The 23,030-nt window shown below is 45.2% G+C and overlaps 1 protein-coding gene across 1 annotated transcript in view; it reads right to left on the bottom strand.

Annotated features, from left to right (window-relative positions):
- PIK3CB (phosphatidylinositol-4,5-bisphosphate 3-kinase catalytic subunit beta) overlaps positions 1-23,030 on the bottom strand; it is a 1,054,351-nt gene that overhangs the window by 145,067 nt on the left and 886,254 nt on the right. Inside the window, exon 18 of the mRNA XM_086943780.1 lies at positions 10,238-10,347. Within this exon, the coding sequence (XP_086799906.1) occupies positions 10,238-10,347 (110 nt within the window). The remainder of the gene's footprint in view (positions 1-10,237; positions 10,348-23,030) is intronic.

The following is a 23,030-nucleotide window of genomic DNA, read 5'->3' as shown; positions in this document are numbered from 1 at the left end:
GGCTACCCTGCTCCAGGACTAAAAACAGACATACGACTGAAATCAATAGATTCAGTCGTACTGAATAGTGATCGACATATTTCAGCAAATGACCTGGTCAGTGTTGTGGCTTTCTTCAGGTTCGCTAAATAGCTACTGCCATGAAAGGTGAGATTAAATAAGTCAAACCAAAAAATACATTGGTTATATTTGTTTGCAATACAAAACCAGTGATCCGGAGGAATCAGGAAGGCAGCTTCACCGGTAAGACCTGTGGAAGAGGACATAAGCAACATACCAAGCAGTTAAGTCAGTTTATGAAAGTGATAAATAGCAGCTCATGTTCGGCAGTTCAGCATTGTGAGAATCAAGGCACTCAGACGTGGTCTGATTCAACATAACATCAACAGTCAAAGAAACATCAGCAGTATGTCTTCTCACAGGGGCATAGCGCATGTTGTTTCAATCTAACATTTACCGTGATGGGACCCACTCACCTGCAATAGTCAGGCCTCGTGACCCATCTGTCCTTGGCAAGTTGGCTAGGGTACAAATGCAGCTCCAACCGGTTTGGCAAAGGTTGTGGCGTTAGTTACACATCAACAATGTGGTGATAGCGACAAGCATAAAAAAAAGGGATGGTTGGGGGGAGCAGAGACCAGTTTAATGCAGTGTGAAGTAGAATCCATATTGCCAAATCGCTGGTCATCCAATTATCGTGTTACCACCAGCCTGGCGCGGAGGGTGAGCAAAGGTAAATGTGAGGTGAATTGTTTATTCTCCGCAGGGGAAGAGCATGTTATGGAGCTCATGATACCCATTTAGGAGACATTAAAATAGCATTAAAAAGTATGAATCATTTGCTATGCTATTTGCCATGATCGCTGTAAACTCAGCGAGCAACAGTGCGTTATTAATTAACCATGATCTAATTCAAACACCGGCATGTATAGGTCAAGGTGTAAGGAATTGAATGCTATCAGTGACAAGGGGCAGGGTGCCATTAGTGTACGGCAGAGTACCCATGATGGCTGTCGCTAAATAGGTGGAGGCAAAAAGCTGGAGCCATTATTTTATGACTTTTCCGATCTACGGGAGACGTGTGCGCTCTGGAAGTGGCTACGTACCAAGGACGTCTAATCGATGGGATACAGATGTACGGCCGTCAATGTGACAGACGGCAAAGAAATCCCAGGGATAGAATTGTAAAGGAGTCACTTACTGCTCTAGGGCGAGGAGCTTCTGGAGCGTCAGCACTGGAACAGGAAAGTCAGCAGAGTGTGGGTGGAATTCAGGAAGTTATCCTGGAAGGGATCCCTGAACAAACTTCCATTTCCGGGTTAGGTGTCCCAAGGCATGCCAGACCTTGTACTCACACACCCGATTACGGGAGAATTGTTTTTTCTTTTGTTGTTGTCTCGATGCATGCTGGGACTTGTGGTTTACGATAGCATCAAGCAACGTAGAACAGACCTGCTCCCTGAATGTCACGTCAGCACAGGGATATATGAATGATTGCCACGAAAGTATCCCATTGGATTTCGGGAGGGATAATGAAAAACGGGACCTATGGAGAAGAAACATTGGTCATTTTAAAAACATTTTTTTATAGAGTTTCATATAGAGTGAACTAGACCTGAAGATATCAGGTATCTGAGCGCTTTACATGAGCACCAGTTTCCTTACACAAGGACGCATTCATTTTTGTTAGGTACAGGGAGATTAAGCGATTTGCCCAGAATCACAGTATGTTGAGCGTCTGTGCCGAGACTCTAACCCGGTTCCCCAGCTTCGAGGTGTACAGCTCTAACCGTAAGAGTACATCCTCTCCCCACTTGATGTGGATTACGTAGTATGTGTGCCAAAAGTATCTAAAGCTTAAGCTCAGCCTGGCACCAAAACCGCCCCACTGTGGTTGGTTTTATACTTCAGCTCGTGTATCAAAAACCGGGACTAAATGGAAACACAATACTTAACTTGATGAGGGATATGTAGTGTGTGTGCCAAAGTATGTAACATTTAAGCTCAAAATGGCATCAAACACACCCCACTTTGATTGGTCTTATGCATCAGCTAATATATTTATTGTGTTATCGTGCCTAGTTCAGAAGTAGGGGTAACTCTGCGCATCCAGCAGTTTGATATCTAATCAAATTGGTATGGCTACTATTGGACTGCACCTACATATTAGGTCTATCCTCTTTTACACCTTATTAATTACAAGAATGTTAGTTTAGACAAGGTATTTCATAGTTCAACCCAGTCTATGCAGTTCCCTTGCCTAAATACCCATCTCTGTTCAATACTTAGCAACCTCTTAGTCAGGTTGGGTGTCATAGGGGACAAGTTTGATTTGTCCAGAACTAGCCAACTCAAGCTATCTACTTGGTAGTTATTTTCCAAAAAGTGTTCCGTGAGTTTTGCTGCCTGCTTCTCACACCTTTTGGTGCCCTTATGCTCGGATATTCAAATTCTTACTTTAAGGTGGTCATACTCATGTATCTGAGTCTGCATGTGCAGGTAATGAAATGTATTGCTCTCTCACTATTACAATTAGTATGATGCCCAAGTACCCAGGGTTTATCAGTGCCTATGTCAATCGTTTTTGTTGTAGTAGTGTGGGCGCATACTCCATATGGATAATGTCCTTGCACTGGAGAGAGACCCCAAAGCGTGTTCTGCTTCATAGACCTGTCTGGACATGGTCTATTACATGTCAGATGGTCTATGAAATTGCAACTATGTTTGAAGGCAGACACAGGTTTTTGTAAGGATTGTTTGCCTTTATTAAGGATGTGCCAGTTCTTGTGAATCACCTTTTTCACCTGGTTTGATAGGGTGAAGAAGGTGTCTGTAATCGGGTGTGTGACGAAACGTCCCGGCATGCCTCGAAACTAACCCGGAAATGGTAGTTTGTTCAGGAATCCCATCCTGTATAACTTTCTGCATTCCAGCCGCATTCGGCTGACTTTCCTGTTCGAGTGCGGACGCTCCAGAAGCTCCACACGTAAGAGCGGTAAGCAACTTCTTTACAATTCTAACCCCTGGATTTCTTTGACGTCTGTCACATTGACGGGTGTATATCTGCATGCCATTGATTACACGTCTTTGATACCTTAGCTGCTTCCAGAGCAAACGTGTGTCCAGTACATCTGCATGCCATCGATTAAAGGTTCTTGGTATGTAGCCGCTTCCAAGGCACACGCCCGTCCTGTCAATCAGAAAAGCAATAAAATAATCTCTCCGGCTTTTTACCCCCACCTATTTAATGACAGCCATCATGGATACTCTGACGGTGCCACACACTAATTGACCCTGTCCCTGGTCACTGATAGCATGCGATTCCTTACACCTTGACCTATATATGCGTGTTTGAATTAGATCATGGCTAATTAATTACACACTGTTGCTCGCAGAGTTTACAATGATCATGGACTATAGCAAAAGATTCATGCTTTTTAATGCTATTTTAAAATCTCCTAAGTGTGTATAACGAGCTCCAAAGCATGCTCTTCCCCTGCGGAGAATTAACAATTCTCCTCCCGTTTACCTCCGCTCACCCTCTGCCCATGGCTGGTAATAACAAAATAATTGGATGACTAGCTATTTGCGAAGATGGGTTCTACTTCACACTGCATTGAACTGGTCTCTGCTCCCCCCTCCCTCCCTTTTTTATGCTTGTCGCTATCACCACATCGTTGATGTGTAACTAACGCCACAACCTTTACCAAATAGGTTGGAGCTGCGTTTGTACCCTAGGCAATTTGCCAACGACAGATGGGTCACAAGGCCGGACTATTGCATGTGAGTGGGTCCCATCACAGTAAATGTTAGATTGAAACAATATACAACATCTCCCTGCGAGTATACCTACTGCTGATGTTTGAGTGTTGATGTTGTTTGGATTAATCAGACCATGACCAAGAGTGCCTTGATTCTCATAATGCTGAACTGCTGAATATAGGCTGCTATTTACCACTTTCATAAACTGACTTAACTGCTTGGTATGTTGCTTATGTTCCCTCCCACAGGTCTTACTGGTGAATCTGCCTTCCTGATTTCCCAGGATCACTTGTTTTGTATTGCAAGCAAATATAACCAATTCATTATTTTTTTTCACTTGGTTAATCTCACCTTTCACTGCAGTAGCTATTTAGCGATCCTGAAGAAAGCCTCGAGATTCGCCAGGTCATTGGCTGAAACAAGTCAATCACTATTCAGTACGACTGAAACTAATGATTTCAGTCGTACATCTGTTTTTAGTCCTAGAGCAGGGTAGCCAGAATAAAGGTTAAAAGTTGAACCTTGTAGTTAGTTTTAACTCACCATTTCACAAGCACTACCTACCTCACTACACCCAGTTATCTCACGTTTAGTTTTAGCGATAACCCCTCCATTAAAACATCCATGAGCTCCCCCACTCGCAGTGAAGGGGTTGTAGCCTGCACCATGACTAGGCCTAATGGTGCGAGGAGGATTCCCAATGATTAAGCATGCCACCAATGGTGGGTGGGGGAAACCACCTGAAAAGGGAAACCCCACGATCAGCTAGTCCCTATTTTTGCAGTTTCACACCTCACTAGACCTGAGGGCCCAGTGTGTATTGAGTTACTGAATTGGAGAGTTTGCCCTTGTTGGTCTTCCAAATCTCCTCAAGCCCCTTCTGTGTGTACATATATGACCCTAAACTCCTGCCTGACTGCAAAGAGGGAAGGAGTGTGCCTGACCTTGCAGGAGCAGAGACTGTCCTGGTGGAGCGGTCGAGCATGTTGCCAGCATGTGGAGCACCCAGAGGAAACAGACAACGCCAGGAGAGTGATTGACGAGTGACCTAAGGTGGGAAGGCCACAAGGTCTATCAGCACAGTTGTTGAAGACTTGAAATATGATTGCACCAGAGAGTGAAGTCTGGTTCACCTAGGAGCCTACCCTGAGCAAAGGGACTGGTGCAGTTGCTGCTGACGAGGAAAAATCTTAAATTGTCAACAATGGGAAGCCCCTAAATGGCCTGAAGAGCCCCACCAATGACACAAGAAGACTTGGCCTAGTGTTCTCAAACCTTGCAAGCACATTGCTGTTCTACAACTAACCTACGAGAACCTCTACTGTCAAGGTCCAGGACTACCAAGAACAGCTCAATCCCCGAGCCTGCATGTGAATATCATTCTGTGAGCAATAGCCATAGTGGAAACATGTAACAAAGGAGTCCACCCTATAATAGTGCCAGTGCAGCCACACCCTACACAATGCCTCAACAGCCGCTGATCATTAACAGGTAACTGCAGGGCTCAACTGCACCCAAGCATGAGAGACTTGAGGAGTACAGGCATGATCTGCTGTGCCTGCCTGAGACACTTGGAATGAAAGCCACTAATAAGGACATCAAAATTAGTTGCCATATTAACTTGTGAGAATTTTTCAGCAATCTGCACTTTAGCCTAATCCCTGCCTCTTCCAATGTCCATTGGAATTATGCGGCGGAGTCGACTAAATTGTGCAGCAAGGCAAATTATGCAGCATAATGCAACACTTTTAGTGATCATATTACCTCTTTTTTGTAATTTGCCCAAGTTTCCATTATATGGGCAAAGGTTTCATCTCAATGCCAGTTTGACACCAAAACCAGCAACAGAAAAATGACCAGTGAACCTTTGCAAAGGGTCTTCCATGGCGTGCAACACGTATGGCTGCAATTTTTGTAACTTTTGATCAGTTTGCGCTAGAAACATGTTCTTTAGTTAAAATCTACAGATGCAGGAGATGTTCGATTATGTTCCAAATGCAGCAGATCGATAATTATGTGGAAAATACCAAAGCTGCAAAATCAAATAATTCCAGTGGCCACGCCTATGCCCACAGACTTCAGGGGACAGAGACAGCCGAATCCTGACAACTGTGGGAGACCGGATTATATTACTTACCCTGTAAGCATCTGTTTGTTGTATGTAGTGCTACAACACGCTCTGCATAATGCTATTATCTAGTGTTGTGCTTGGACGATTGCAATTTGTTTTTCTTCTAAGCAGTCTTTCGAGTTATAAGGTGTCTAACTCCTCCTCTGGTCATGGATGCGCAAGGGCAAATACTCCACTGTTAAAGACCGCTTTTCCCCAACGGGTAAAAGTAAAAATGGAGTAGAGAACACAAAAGAATAGTGTCCATGCTTATAGATAGAACATTTTTATTCAGTGAAAGAGATCTGTAATAAGCACTGAGCTTCCGAAGGAGGATGGGTGAATGTAAATTATAGCTCTACATGCAACAAGCAGATGCTTATGGAGTAAGTAACAATCCATTTGAAGCATGTGTGGCTGTAGATATACATGCTCTGCATTGACTGTAAAGCAGCACCCTTCTATGCAGGGGCTAACCAGTGGATGGTACAGAGGTCTGAAACACAGTCCTAAGAACAGTCTGAATAACTTTAGTTTGCTGCCATGAAGGCATATCAACACAATACTGCTTTGTGAAAGTATGTGGGGTGGATCATGTGGCAGATGCACAAACGTTCTATGAGTAAATTCCCTAGAAAAACAATAGAGGCACCCTATTTGCTGGTGAAGTGAGAATTGGGACAGGAAGGTAGGATTTGTTTCGCTTTTGCGTAATAGGTTTCCACTTAGCAATCCCTGCCTTAGAAATGGCTTGACCTTTATGAGGTTGTGAAAAGGCTACAAACAATTGTTGTGTTCTGTGAAATGATTTGGTTCTGAGCAGGTCTGCAAAGTAATCCACTCCCGGATGTTACTCGGCCAGGACAAGAACATGATTATGTATGGCCCGGGATCAGATATGCTGCACTAGAGCCAATAGCAGAAGGGAGAGAGTACCTATTTGCTTTGCGGGTATAAGATGGCGGTCATGTTGTCTGCCCACATAAGGAATACCTTGCCTTGAATCTATTGAAGAAAGGCTTTAACAGCTAGATGAATAGCAAAGAGTTCCAAGTGTTTGATGTGGAGACCTCTTTGACGAGATGACAACAGACACTGGGCTAACATTGGACTAACAAGATGTTGAGGTGTGCTCTGCAGCCAACTAGAGATACATATGTGGTCATGAGCACTTGCGGAACTGGATCTTCAAAGGTCTGCCCGCAACGGATTGTTGCTGCTCTACGACTGCAATGTGCAATGGATGTTGGTCCTTATCAACACTAGATCCTCCAGCAGACACTCCACTTGTGAACTCGGACTTGAGAGACATTCCTGAATTGGGCACACAGGTAGTCTGGTAAGGGGAACCATGGCAACGCATAAAGCCATCATTTCGAGTAGGCGCATTTCTGTGGGAACTGGAAGTGGACACAGTGACTGAAAGAGGCAGAAGCTGCTGGAATACTTGCACCCTTTGGGGACTACAGACTGGAGTACTGACTCTTAGAAAGGGTTCAATTTGAAGTGGCTACAAGTGTGATTTAGTGGAATTGACTGTGAACCCCAGGCTGTTCAGAGGGGAAATTATAGTCTAGCTTAAGCACTCGCGTCTGTTTGAGCCCATGATCACCGAATCATTAAAGGAAAACACAAGTTCCCCCTCTCCAAAGATGAGTGGTTACCACTATTAAACACTTGATAAAGACCCTTGGGCCGTGGTGACACAAGTGTTGACCAATTACCGTGAAGCAGAGGTAGCGCTGATTAGCTGGATGGATCAGTACTATATCAAAAACACAACTAAGGGTTGCATTAAATATGTCCTTCTCTTCCTCCACAAGCTCTTCCCCATCTTGTGATATTGTTCTGGGAGGGGCTGCAGGAGCACCTTCATCTCCCAGTCGCCTCTAAGATATCTAGAGAGGAGGCCTACAAAATTGGTGAGGTGTGGCAGCACCTTTGGCCACTCTCTACCTTGCAGCATATATACACTTGCTCTCCTTAATAAGCAGTGGGCGTCCCCGGAGCATGGGCTGCTGCCCTCCTCCTAGCTGAAGTGACTACTAAGGAGTCAGAAGGGACCAGACTCCTGATGTAGAGTGGGTCAGAGGGTGCCGATTTGTAATTTTTCTCAATCTATGGTATTACCAGAGGCAGACTTAATGATACCCTTGAGCATGGGGAGGTAATGGATGAAATGCGCTGTCTTCAAGAGCATCGCCATCAAGAAGTAATTCTCTTTGGGGTGGAGTATGAATCTACCTTATGGTAGGTGGGCATGCACTGGATAACGCTGTGGTATGTTGACAGGGACGTGCTCCATCTCTGGGTCTGAGGGTCTACATCGTAGTCCTCCCAGGGATCATCTGAGACACCAGGATATATTGAGATAAAATCCTCTGCCGGGAAATAAGGGCTATGACTGTCTGTATAGGAGTAAGGCTGCAGAGACTCTCGAGGAGAAGGATTAGCAGGTGGTGGTGTTGGAGGAGGGTATGGAGGATGTCGTTGTGGTGGTGGAGGAGGAACATTTGACCTGACCTTTTGGGAGGCTGGATGGGCACAAAAGTTTCTGGTGGCAGACATTCATCAAAGGCAAGCCTGCATTACTTAGGCAGTTTTTTCTGAGGCCCACAACTTTCCTGTGCCTGGGTGGATGATGATGCTCCACTGCCATTCATCCAGGTCCTGTTTTAGCCTCTCGAGGATAGGGTGTTCCTCTGTCAACAGAGAAGGGTGTCAAAGAAGTATATTGTTTCTGTGCCAATCTGGGCTTCTTTGGTGTCAGTTTCGTTAGTGGGGTCAACTTCGATGGCTCAGCATTAGTCAAGGTCCATTGACTTAAGGCAGGTTAAGGATCAAGGCCCCTGGAATGATATTTCCTCTGCTCCCAAGCCTTGGTTTGGTGTTGATGAGGGCTTTGAGACGATAGCACACCAGAGGGTGGCAAGGTCTTCAGCACAGGGCTTGACACCGGTCCCCTTTAGAGGCTGTGCTAGTCTCTGGTGTGCAGCAGATTGAGGTTTTGGTGCAATGACAGTACTAACGTGATACATGGTCTTCAAGCACGGTTTGGAGCCGACCGAGCCAAATAAACATCCTCTGGTGACTCTTCTTCCTCTAAGAGTTCCTACTTGACTGACACAGAGACATTGGAGTCTACAAGCACAGGACAGGGCTGGTGCTCCGGGAGGCCGGACGACTCACTGAATGCAGCCTTCTCTTTAGGATGGAAGGGGATCAGCCTATCCAAAGATGTCCAGCATATCTGAAGAGCATTTTGCCATCCTGCTTTGAGCCCACTGTCTGCGTCAGCACTGGGTTAGAGACTTTTATGCTGCAGAATGGACAGCAACAGTCGCAGCAGCTCTTAAGCTAGAGGCAGAATGCAGACAGAGTGGAGATTGGCCCAAGGTTAGAGTAGTATTGGGGGGCATTTCTCAGAAGGCATCTACTTCAATCTCTGTAGGGTAGCCTGCAGCATATGGCGCCCAGATGGCCTCGACGATCGAGAGACCTGGTTGGTAGACGGCGACTGACTGAGGAATGGAATTGGCACTGTTACAAGAGAACATGTGGAAAAAGTCTTCACGTGATAGCGTCTTAGGAAACTCACTCCGAACCCACAACAGGAACTGAAACTCGTTGAGACAGAGAACACTGAACAATACCGTAATCCAATGGTGGACAAAAACATTCTAACAATGAAGTTGGGCATCCACGCCCAAACACCTTGCGAATCTAAATACTTCTTTGAAGTAAAGAAGTTGGAATTGTCTGAGCCCAAGACTAGATGACAGTCTAGAGTATGTAGAGCAAGTGTAGAGTGCAGTACCTCATTTAAAACATAACTGAAGACAAACTTGTGAGCTGTGTGAATTATATTTGATACTATTTAGGTACGCTGTGAGATTAAAAGCACTTATTTGCACAAAGATAAGCCCTAGGCTGGAAAGCAACTTATTGTTTTTATTGTTTCACTATGGAGATCTGAGTATGTCTGGGCAAAACTTGAAGTGTAATTTGCATCATTTTGGGAATTTCAAATTAAACTTGTTAAACAAAATTCCTGATATTTCGCCATTACGCCACATTGTGTAATTATATTTGCTGTAAAATGTTACTAAACACGCACAGGAATAATGCAAATTCCCAGAACGCGAGCAGCTGATTTAGACCAGTGCTTGTTGATGCACACCACCTTCATATGTAAGTGACTTGTCATAATTAGAAAACAATTCCAGTACCAGACTGGCATACAGTAAAAATGTTCTGCAGTAGCAAGTAAACATTAAAGTAAATATGTTCATGAAATTTGGTAATGGCAATGAGGAATTCTAAGTGGGCATAAAGAAGGTGAATACCTTTGTGGGTTCTACTTACCATCACCATTTTTAAAAATGATTCCGACAGAATCACCTCCCGCAACCTTGCTGTCATACACTATCCACAAAGGCTTCATTTTCGAGTCCATGTATTTGCACTTTTCGATGCTACAAGTAAAATGAAACAAGAACACTAACTGTTTAACATGACCGAATATGTTTCAATGAAATATATTGCTAGACCACTCACATTAGACAGTATCACCTCTGGCAAAAACTTAGTTCAGGTTAAAATCGAGATTCTACAAAAAAATCCATTATTTCAGTTATTTATAACTAAGCAAAAAGAAAAAAAAAAAAATCACAAGAGCCTTGAAATTCAGGTATTTTAATTCATTGCATGTGAGGAAGCCAGGATCTGTAAAGGACTGGGTGGTTGGCTGGGTTGATGCATGCTCAGCAGCAGCCTCGTGACATGAACTGGCACGCTGTTTATTTTAGCAGTGGCCTTGTGACATGCGCAGAGCAGGTCCCAGGCGTGCTCAATCTCAGCAGCAGCCGGAGGCAAACAGATGGAAACCTTTAGACGAATGGTCTTTTAACGACCCTGTTAGAAATGCGCCCTTCATGCAGGGTAGCCGAGAATTTCTGGCTTTTTTACTACACCCTGTTTTGATGGTCGTAGAAGTCTGTGCACTTTACTCCAGCTAACCAGGGTTAAAGTGCTTGTTCTACCCTCCTTAAATATGGTAAATTGGTATATTCCTGATTGGCACATTGAATTTACTTACAAGTCCCTCGTATTTGGTGCAACATGTATCAAGGGCTTTTCGACAAGGCAAAGTAAATCTTTTTCCAGGCCTAAGTCTTCCTTTTTAATGCTTATAAGTCACCATTAAGGTAGGCCGTAGAGCCTCGTAGGGCAGGGTGCACAGTATTTTAAACATTTGCCTAGGTATTTTTAGGTTTCGCCTCGTCGAAGGCTGCGCACTGCGCAGCTTTTCGGCGCAGGCGAAATTTTATGTTAGAACAGAGTGGGCTTGGGATTACGCCCTCTGTTCCATTGGCTAGCTCCATAAATGGAGGCTAGCCATTGGAACAGAGATCTGTCCGTCATGGCCGGACCAGATTCGTGGGCGTTCCCGAGATTTCTTCCCTCTCCGCCTCTGCGAGGTCGTCATTGCGGCGGTGGGCGTTTCCTTTTTTTTTTTTTGTTCGCCATGTTTTTCTCATTTGGAATTGAGGAGTCGGCTGGAGCGCCGGAGGAAGTCCAGGTGAGTGCTTGCTGTTTAGGCTTTTTTACTTTCACGGGGAGGTATCCCGGTTTCCTGCATCGATAAAGCGGGACTGCTGCATAGGACATTCCCACCATGCCCAGGGCTGCTGCTGCAATATAAGTTAGCACAGTTTTATTTCGGCTCTTCCACTCCCACTCCTGGCCACGGGTGAATGTGTTCCGTCCCTGCAAACCTCGCACCGGATGCCATCGACACAGAAAGCCATGCAGCCTCCCTGTGTGTAAAGGGTCAGATCTGACAAACGTCTTCAAACACGGCCTACGGAAACTACACAGGCCTCCAATCCCACCAAGAAACCGCATCGTCCACATCCCCAAACGGAGGGCGGGGGGGAGAATTGAGGCCGTAAAATAGCTATAACCACAAAAGTCCAAGAGAAACTGTCCCCTTCGCACCATTGCCGGCGCCGCCATGTTAAAATTATAAGACATCACAGAAAAAAACCTCAGTGGCCTGGAGTAAAACACTAAAGCGCGCAGGTTTTGTTTCTTTGTACGTGAGCACGGGTAATAATTTTTTTTTAAACCTTTATTTGTTGCGGACAACAGAGATACATGGCAGTAACAGCATTAGCAATCCAATACAGTGTAATATTTGTGGTACATACAATCAAACTCCGTACATATGCATGGGCTGGCCTATCGCGACATGTCTAAACAGCAATACATCCCCCAGTAGTCTGCAGGGTTAAGGCATCAGGAGTCGGGTTCAGTATCCCCCAGTTCTCGAGTTATAGATAGCGGGACAGTTGCTATACCCTCTCGATCCCTTACAGAGCGCATAATGAAGGGCGGGCATCCTCCTGCACACAGAGTGTAGCCAACTCATCCCCCGCCAGGCCATCGTCAGTTCCCCTATGAGTTCTAGCGTATTATGTATGCTGTGACCAGTGTGGGCCGTCCCTCCGCCCGTGTGTGCACGTTAAGAATGGGTAATCTGAGTGATGGCCATCATGGGGCGTACTTGGTGTCTATCCCCGGACAGGCCGTCCCTACATGCGTCCAGTTGCGATTCCCAGTGTGTATGCAGAACCTCATCTCGACTACATTATCGAGATATCGGAAGGGCCATTGCCACTTGCGCAGTGTGTTGTAGTGTGTGATAGACATGGGTCACATAGTCCCTAGTTCCGTTCCTATAATGTACACCCCACACCCTCTTAAGCAAGGAAGCTTCGATATAGACCGTTTGGAGCGCCGCGCTAGTATATGTGCATCAGGCACCATCCTATCGTTCAGGGACCAGTTGGCTGATCCTCATCTTCAGAGGCATCGCTGTGAGCTACCTGGGACAACAAGTACATCTGTAACGGAGACCAGATATCTCGAGGTCTACAGCGAGCAGGCATCAAGTCCGCATAGACGCTATGTTGGTCTTGACAATACGTGAGATCGTCCAACCACTCTTTAAACTTAGGTGCCCTGCCTCTACCCCACCTGCAAGCCACTCTCCTCTTGGCGAGGAGCAGCGCAATGTCTACAAACCGTCGCTGCGATTTGGGTATGTCTTTGGTATAACCCAGAAGCATCAATACCGGGTCTAGTGGAAGGGGGCCTGCAATCATGACTTGGAGCGCAGCATGCACCTGCGCCCAATATTCCTGTACCACTCTACACTCCCAGGCCAGATGAAGGAAACCCGCACCCTCCGAGTGGCACCTTGCGCACCTGTCATCTTCTGAGAGGCGAAAACGTAGCTTCCTGACTGGCGTGTAATAATATCTTTGTAAAAACTTATAGTGAATAATTTTCAATCGACAGCTGGGTGAGATGTTAGCCGTGAGCGAGCAGCAATACAACCATTGCCCGTCAGTAAGTGCTGTAGATAGATCTAAGTTCCAGTCATTCCGTGCTTTAGGCGCAACAGGTGGACGCTGCGTTCGGATGGCAGTATACAGTTTCGATACCAGATGCCTCCCATCAGACACCAACAACACATGCAGGGGTAGCACCGTCCCCGGTTCATCCGGGAAGTTGGGGAGTATGTCACGCATACCCTGACGAAGTCTGATATAGTAGAACACCTCCATCGGCGTCGGGGGACCTGCCCGAAATATCTGGTCCTTGGTGCGAAAGGTGCCATCTTGAAACAAGTCACCCCATGTGCTAATTTGGACGCGCCGACACATAGACCGGAATCCATTCTCCAGTAGCAGCGATAGCTTTGGGTGGTATGTAAGGGGCAGTGCAGGGGAATAGAGCATGGGAGCGCCAAGTAGTCTTGTCATCCTCCTCCAGGCATCCATAGTACAGGTAACCGTGGTGGCGGGCGTCTCAATATCACCAACCGCTCCCATGAGCATGCCACTGAGCGGAAGCGGGTGTGTAATCCAATCCTCAGCTGCAACCTGTGGCATAAAGGGAGTGGGGCAAACCCAGTGGTAGGCGGAGCACGGGTAATAATTGTAACAACCCGTTAAGAGAATTAGGAACTGCCTAATCACGGCATATTGTTTCTCTTTGCATAGGTAATCCTTTTTCTAGCACTGATGATGCCCTATCAAGTTGTTCTGATTCTTCTTTTAAGTACAAGACTACCGTTTCTCTACACTAAACATGTCCACCACTCGCACGCGTTGTCCACTTAATATGGGCGCCAATAGGTCACGAAAATTCGCATTAATATATTCCATGTTTCGGTCTAGTGTTGTAGCTGTTTGTGTTGTGAAACTTTGTAGCACACACAGGTTGTCAGTTTATGATTGAGGGTGCAGAACGCAGTGCGAGACCAGGTAAGCTTTGTATTTGAGAATGTTTAAGTGTGGTGCGTGAAAGGCGCTGCACCAAGGCTTGGGCACGGCAACAGCGGTCACCCAGAAGCGTTTAGACACAATTCATCACCTCGTTCAGTTATGGTCCAAACCCTGCTACCGGCCATTGTCATTATCATTCCATTCACCATCGAGCAGCCTCAGCCAGGGAATCATCCTTAGTCTTTTCCCTACCCGCCAACCCCTTCCCCATCTATCATTGTTTCTTTGAAAAACAAATGCTGCCTTGAAACTGACTGTTGTATTTTGAAACTCCGCTCCCTAATTATAAAAACACATTGGTACCAGTAGTTCTCTGTCATAAACATAAATAAGAAACGTTTCCTCGCAAAGGCTGCTCATGGAAAAATTCAACAAAACTAACTTTGAAGAGCCATCAATACACAAGAAATATATATGTAAATATATGGGTTTTTTTTTAGGTCTCGCCTAAGACAGCATAGGTCAACAAGTATGTTTGTGCCACAGTTGATCGGAATAAGGCAATGTTCCTTCTGCCAACTGGCTGCGCTTTGACATACAAACAAGGCGCAAACTGTTTGTAGATATACTCGAACTATGGAGAGGGGATGTGTCAAAGCTGAAACCAAATTGAACACCAACCGATTTAAGTCAGCATGGAGACCAAAATAGGACTATCAAACCGGTGTGACTGCTCCAATGCCCCCGTCCATTTGGAAACAAGGCAACCTTAACAAAGGGGTTTACTTTCCTAACTTTGAAATATATAGTTAAGTTACTTCTTCTAGAATCACTTTTTTCTTCGCTCTTTTCAGAGACCTTTGCGAAGCATTTTTTTTAACTAACCGATACAAAATTAAAATATCCACATTTAGATATTGAAATTAAAATAAACATACTCTTGGTTTTCTATAGTCCTGTTCGGACTTTTGTGTCTATAGATAAAGATTGTTGACAAAGTTCCCTTAAAACATGGCCGCTCTTTCAATGAAACGGGATACGTTCAAGTTGTCCCTTTTCAGTTTCCATCTCAGACACAGTTTCCCACATGAAACAAGACAGGGATATGTGCTAGGTTGACTGACCTTTGGTTACCAGTCGTACATAGCTTCTAATAATCTGAACCAATCCGAGCTGTGCATGAGGAGGTCGACTATTATTTGATTGGCGTAGACCGCAATTGGCCGCTGTGATTGGTTACGAAGCCTGAGGCACATGAGAGGCTCTGCTGTCAGAGCACTGTTGTTGGGGAAGCTGTGTGCTCTCCGGACGGTCACTGGGAGGTGAGTGACGGCAAAATAACTGGCGAACGTCGTAGATGGCGTGGTTAGCTCCTCCCGTGAGTAAATGGCGAGGCTAGGCAGGTGCAAACACGGTGGCCTTGGTTTGTGTGATTCAAACACCTGGTGCCTGAGCCTCTCACTTCCACTGGGCAGTGACTGCTCTGTGATGCTTCTTCCCGCGTAGGTTAATTTCGAAGGTTTCAAGCGCTGCGTTTCCACACTGTTAATTATGAATTCAATTATTCAGAACCTGAGCTGCATGCCCAAATTGAACGTTTAATAATAGTGTTTTTGATTGATGGATATTGTACATTTTAATAGCTGTGGCTCTGGGTGTGTGGGTGTGTGTGTGGCTCTGGGTGTGTGGGTGTGTGTGTGGCTCTGGGTGTGTGGGTGTGTGTGGCTCTGGGTGTGTGGGTGTGTGTGTGTGGCTCTGGGTGTGTGTGTGTGTGGCTTTGGGTGTGTGGGTGTGTGTGTGGCTCTGAGTGTGTGTGTGGCTCTGGGTGTGTGTGTGGCTCTGGGTGTGTGTGTGGCTCTGGGTGTGTGGGTGTGTGTATGGCTCTGGGTGTGTGGGTGTGTGTATGGCTCTGGGTGTGTGGGTGTGTGTATGGCTCTGGGTGTGTGTGTGTATGGCTCTGGGTGTGTGTGTGTATGGCTCTGGGTGTGTGTGTGTGTGTATGGCTCTGGGTTTGTGTGTGTGTGTGTGTATGGCTCTGGGTTTGTGTGTGTGTGTGTGTGTGTGTGTGTGTGTGTGTGTGGCTCTTGGTGTGTGTGTGTAGCTCTGGGTGTGTGCGTGTGTGTAGCTCTGGGTGTGTGCGTGTGTGTAGCTCTGGGTGTGTGCGTGTGTGTGGCTCTGGGTGTGTGTGTGTGGCTCTGGGTGGGTGTGTGTGGCTCTGGGTGGGTGGGTGTGGCTCTGGGTGTGTGTGTGTGGCTCTGGGTGTGTGTGTGTGGCTCTGGGTGTGTGTGTGTGGCTCTGGGTGTGTGTGTGTGTGGCTCTGGGTGTGTGTGTGTGTGGCTCTGGGTGTGTGTGGGGGACTCTGGGTGTGTGTGTGTGTGTGTGTGTGTGTGTGTGGGTGGCTCTGGGTGTGTGTGTGTGGCTCTGGGTGTGTGTGTGTGTGGCTCTGGGTGTGTGTGTGTGGTAGTAATTGCTGTCTGCTGAGCTCGTCCGTAGGGTACAATAGGTCTCACATTTGCGAGAGATTAAGCTAATGGCAATTTAAATGACAGTTCCATTTATTTATCTGTTTTCAAAACCAACACAAATACAAAATTTGTCATTTACAATGCCAATAGCTCTAACATTTCCAAAGGCGAAACCATTGCATTGTAAATGCTTGTTTATATTTAACATGCCCTGGCAGGGTAAAACCTCCAAGGTCGTTTTTCACTGTGGCAAGGATCGCTCGCTCATCAGTTAACACAGGTTTACACTATTTCATTTAATAAGTGCTAAAATGCGTTTGAGAATAAGTAAAAACAAATATTGGCAAAGCCAAAAGGTTTCACCCATTCAAGAGCTTTTGGCTTTACCAATATCTTTTAGCCATATTGTACACCAACGTTGGCTGATATTCACCTTGGCAAGAAGTTAGTGGGGTAAAGGAGAATGGAGTGTCAAAGTGGAGGGTTATAGAGTGGTGTGGAGTGAACTGGAGTTTCGTGGAGTGGTGTTGTGGAGTGTCATGGAGGGAGTAGAGTGTCGTAGGCTAGAAGGGCATAGAGTGGATTAGTGTCAGAGCGGGGTTGAATGTCAGTCGAGTGGCAAAGAGTGTTGTGAAGTGGTGTGGAGTGGTGTAGAGAGTGTTACTTTGAGTAGAGTATTGTAGAGTAGAGTATTGTAGAGTAGAGCGGAGTAAATTGTCAGAGTGGAGGTGTAAGAGTGGTATGGCTGAGTGTAGTAGAGTGCTTTAGAGTGGAGTGGCATAGAGTGGTATGGCTGAGTGTAGTAGAGTGCTTTAGAGTGGAGTGGCATAGAGTGGTATGGCTGAGTGTAGTGGAGTGGCATAGAGTGGAGTGGCATAGAGTGGAGTGGCAAAGAGTGGAGTGGCATAGAGTGGAGTGGCATAGAGTGGAGTGGCATAGAGTGGAGTGGCATAGAGTGGAGTGGCATAGAGCGGAGTGGCATAGAGCGGAGTGGCATAGAGCGGAGTGGCATAGAGCGGAGTAAATTGTCAGAGTGGAGGTGTAAGAGTGGTATGGCTGAGTGTAGTAGAGTGCTTTAGAGTGGAGTGGCATCGAGTGGAGCCGTGGCATCGAGTGGAGCCGTGGCATCGAGTGGAGCCGTGGCATCGAGTGGAGCCGTGGCATCGAGTGGAGCCGTGGCATCGAGTGGAGCCGTGGCATCGAGTGGAGCCGTGGCATCGAGTGGAGCCGTGGCATCGAGTGGAGCCGTGGCAGAGTGGAGCCGTGGCAGAGTGGAGCCGTGGCAGAGTGGAGCCGTGGCAGAGTGGAGCCGTGGCAGAGTGGAGCCGTGGCATAGAGTGGAGCCGTGGCATAGAGTGGAGCCGTGGCATAGAGTGGAGCCGTGGCATAGAGTGGAGCCGTGGCATAGAGTGGAGCCGTGGCATAGAGTGAAATAGAGTGGAGTAGGGTGCCATAAAATAGAGTGGAGTAAAGTAGTATGAATGGCATAGAGGAAGTTGCATAGAGCGTCAGAGTGGAGCAGTGTTGTAGAGTGGCATGGAGTGAACTAGATTTTAATGGAGTAGAGCATCAGAGTAGAGTACTGTGTAGTGTTGTAGATTGGCCTAGAGTGAAGTGGCATAAAGTACAGTGGTGCAGTGTAGATTGGCGCAGAGTGCAGCGGCGCAGAGTGCAGCGGCGCAGAGTGCAGCGACGCAGAGTGCAGCGACGCAGAGTGCAGCGACGCAGAGTGCAGTGAGGAACAAAAGTGCAGAGTAGACTGCAGTGGCATATCGTGCTGCAGCTTAGAGAGCATTGGTGCAGAGTAGATTGTTTCAGAGTAGAGTGAAGTGGCATAGAGTGGGGTGGTGCAGTGTAAAGTGGAGAGGTGCAGTGTAGAGTGCAGTGGTGTTGAGTAGTGGGGTAGAGTCCATTGGAGTAGACTGCAGTGGCACAGAGTGCTATGTTGCACAGTAACGTGGCATAGACTGGAGTGATGCAGAATGTAGTGGTGTAGAGTGTTGTGGCCTAGAGTGGTGCAGTGGCACAGAACAGTGTGGTGCAGTGTGGAGTGGTGTTCAGTTGAGTGGCGGAGAGTGCAGTGCTCCAGAGTAGTGTTGTAGAGTGGAGCAGAGTAATGTGTCAAAGTGCAATGGCGCAGAGTGCAGTAGCTTAAAGTGAAGTTATGCAGAGTAGAGTATAGTGGCGTACAGCGTAGTAGTGCAGAGTATATTGGCGTAGAGTGTATGCGTTTTGAGTAAAGCAGTGCAGAGTGCATTGATGTGTAGTGCAGTGGCATGGAGCTCAGCAGAGTAGAATAGAGTGGCACTTGGTAGTCTGGAGTGGTGTAGAGTGGAGGTGTGTAGAACGAAGTGGCAGAGTGGAATGACGCGGAGTTGCATAGAGTGGAGTTTCGTAAAGTAGATTGTTTTAGTGGAGAGTGCAGTGGCGTAGAGTGGTACAGAGTAGAGTGGCGTATAATGCATTGGTGTGGAGTATAGTGATGCAGAGGAGAGTGGTATGGAGAACAGTGGTGCAGAATGGCTTAGAGTACAATGGCATAGAGTGCACTGGAGTATAGTAAAGTGCTGCAGAGTAAAGTATAGTGGTGCTGAGTAGTTGGTGTAGAGTGCAGTGATGTAGAGTGAAGTGGCGCAGAGTAGAGGGAAGTGGCATAGAGTGAAGTGGCGCAGGTTAGAGTGAAGTGGCGCAGAGTAGAATATAGTGGCGCAGAGTAGAATACAGTGGCATAGAGTCCAATACAGTGGCATAGAATGGCGTAGATAAGAGTGGCACAGAGTGGATTGGCAAAGAGTGCAGTGGAGTGGTGCAGAACACAGTGCATAGCCGTAGAGCGTAGTGGCATAGGGCGCACTGTTGTATGCAGAGTAGAGTGGCATAGACTGTAGCGGCGCGGAGTGTAGATTGCAGTGGCGAAGGTGCATTGGTGCATAGCAGAGCAGTGTGGGGTAGAGTGCATTGGCAATTAATAGAGTGCTGTAGAGTATAGATGTATAGAGTGAAATGGCAGAGTGGAGTGGTGGAAAGAAGAGTGCAATGATGCAGTGTGTACTGGTGCAGAGTAGAGCGGAGTGGGGTACAGTGAAATATGTATGGTGTGGGAGCACACTTACATTACAGACAACACATTTTCAATTGAAATATTGGTGTCCAAAACTTGTGGAAAATAAGGTGATAACTCAAAAGTGACCACAACCCTCAGATAATCATACTACAACTGCCAATAAGTTCTAACCCTAGATCTAATAAATTCTCAATATGGTCCACTCTTTATACCATTTGAAAAGATTGGTATGGCATTCAGACAAACAAGTAGAAATAATAAGATTTGCTGAAGCAATAATAAAGGATACTGAGCAGTGCCAGGTCGGGGCAGGGCAGGTTCATTGTTAGATAAATGGAATTACATTACCTCACCCCTGGTGGGAAACCCTGCAGCACGAGAACAAAACAAAACTAATTCATCATCAATCCTTCACAATAAAGGGAATACATTTCAGTTACTTAAACTAAAAAGTTAATTTTCACAGAGATATCAGCAACCTTATGACGTTTTTAAGGATAAAATGACTGTTTTAAGAAGATCTTACAGACAAAGTCTGGTTGGCTAAGTCACGTTATCAATCAGGACTATGGCATAGATTACTACATGCCTCTAGACAAAATAATATAAAAGCATTTTGGCAGATAATCAATGAACTCGAAAGGGAAGGCAATAGGGCATATAGTATTAATATCATGGAAGACGATTGGGTAAAGTTTATTACCAATTTGTATGGTGTGTGTAATCTAGATATGAATAAGAAAGACCGGTGTTATAACTGATGGAACCAGCAAGCCAAATATGGAGATAGTGAGTGGCTCGATACTGGATAATGATTTGGATCAAACAAACAATATTGTGATACCTAGCGAATTGTATATTGAGTAAGGGAGCAGTCTTTGTTTGGAGAATGATTTGGATTCTATAGGTTTTAATGAAAAAGCCCTTCTCCTATGTTGTCGCCGATCAAATGAGGCTCCTGGCCCAAATGGGCTTCCAAATGGCTTATTCTGCGCCCACATTGGCATGTGGGCAAAAGTATTGACTTGAATGTTTCATGAAGTACTGGCATTAAATATTGTCCCTGTATCATGGCAAGGTAGTGTTGTGCAGCCCATCTATAGCAGCGGCCCAATTGACAACCCGGCCAATTATCGGTTAATTGCCTTAACTGATGTTGACGCCAAGGTTTTTGCCTTCCATCTATTGATTGATTTGGCAGACAGGGCAGCACAACAAAATAGAATTCCAATCAAACAGCTTTTCGTAAGGGCCAATCTACTACTACCAATCTGCAGGCCCTTACATTATGAGTGGAACAGGCAGTTTAAAAGAAAATAAAAATCTGTATATCTCTTTTATAGATTTAAAAGCTGCTTTTGATTCAGTTCCATGATCTTTACTATGGAAAAATACTGGTAGGTTGGGCCATGCCATGAAAGCTGCTAGATGCTATTATACTCCTCTATACCAACACTTGGGTCCAGGTTAAGCTAGGTGCCAGTGGTACATTATCACAACAAATTAAAACTTATTATGGTCTTAAGCAAGATTGTGTTCTTGCAGACTGCCTTTTCAATCTACTTTTGTCAGATCTACTCCAGCACCTATAGTCGGTTAATGCCCACTCTCCAAAAATAGGTGAGGTGCATTTTAGTTATTTATAATATGCAGATGATACTATTTTGCTGAGCCAAACCCTGATAGGCTTACAAAGATTGTTGAATGCATTTGATGATTACATCTGAATGAATGGCCTGGAATTGAATGTTCCAAAAAACTAAATCATGAAAATCGGTCTGGCAAATTCTAAAAACGATTCATGGGGGCCAGAGGAGGGCATAAAGACAAATATTTGGGTATTTTATTTGACATTAGAGTCTCGTTTAAAAGTCATTTAAAAGATTTTAGTTAAAAAACTGCAAACTTAATTTATGCCTTTAAATGTTGACATAACACTTTGAGGTGCCAATCATATGATCATCTACTTAAACTTATGAGAGCAAAGTTACAGCCAACAATTACTTATGGTTTGCCTATTACTAGGAGGTAAAATGCAAAACTATTGGACCTATTAATAATCAAGGCCTATAAATCAATCTTTAGGATTCCTAGGTCACTGGCCAAGCAGAAATCAGATTGAAGTTTTGCCCACAAAGACAGTCCATGGTTTTACAAAGGTCATTTTTGGAAATGCATGTATTCCATGTTTACATCTGACCCGGCTTCCCTAGCGAACCAATGTTACCAAGAAATAATAAATTCTGTCTATTCCGTCTATACAGCTACTTGGCGATCCTATATCTTAATATGCCTCCTGAGTTTTGATCTGCAGATCGGGCTCACTTAACTGATAGTGCCCAGTTTTAAACACATTTTAAAAAACAAATTACAATTAATATATTTAAAGCGGGCAAAATAGCCCTAGTGGCTAAAACTCATTCATAGTCTGTGATTAACTCAGTCTTTGCAAATTCAGCCTTGTTTGAACTCTTCTTTTTTGGCCCAAATGAAAGAAACATTTCTAAAAATAAGATTGGGCATAAATTCAACCAAGGATGCTACGCAGACCTGGATTCAGCAATGGCCAAATACTAAATGTAGAGTGTGTGTGTGTGTGGCCATGTGAAACCACATTACACATAGTATGTGCCTGCCCTAAATTGCTTAAAATTTGCTGCACACTTTTAAAACCTTTATTCCTTAAGGCAGGGGTAAGATCAGACCTCCAGCCTCTTATCTTATGTTCATCGGGAGAGTCCATTCCATTGTTATGTCAACTGATAACATTTTTAGCCAGTTTTGACAAATTATTGATACTCGCTTTGTAAGGGTTGTCTTAAGGAATTACGAACCATATTAGCTGTTTTAAGAAGGTTGACCTCTTGAACGATTTAGTGTTCAAATTACCACTGTAAACCGATGCACTATTTTTTGTGCTTATTTGCACAATGTAAACTTTGGCTTAAAAGTTTAGACTTGGGTCAACTTTAGATAACAGGTTTTAAGACTGGTGAAGGTGGGTGTCTTAGAGGGATCACTCTTTTAAGACCCTCGATAAAAGCTTTTATTGCTGGTACTCTAAACAGTGAAAGGGGTTGCCTGTTTTGAAGGTATGCTGCTATAGCCGCTAGGTGTAGCCTTATGGAAGAGTACGCAAAGTTGCATCTTTTAAGATGCAGCAGGTAACATATAATGTTCTTTATGGAAGCGTCTAAAGGGTTGATTTGGGTATTGTTGCAGTAAATAACAAATCTCTTCCATTTAGCTGCATAGCATGCTCTTGTAGTTGGTCGCCTTGCATCTTTAATGATGTTCATACAGTCTGGAGGCAAGTTAAGGTATCCTAATTC

This window comes from Lissotriton vulgaris, chromosome 11 (assembly GCF_964263255.1).
Source record: "Lissotriton vulgaris chromosome 11, aLisVul1.2, whole genome shotgun sequence".
Classification (NCBI taxonomy): domain Eukaryota; kingdom Metazoa; phylum Chordata; class Amphibia; order Caudata; family Salamandridae; genus Lissotriton; species Lissotriton vulgaris.
The sequence above is the reverse complement of the archived record's forward strand: the minus strand, read 5'-3'. Positions and strand labels throughout refer to the sequence as shown.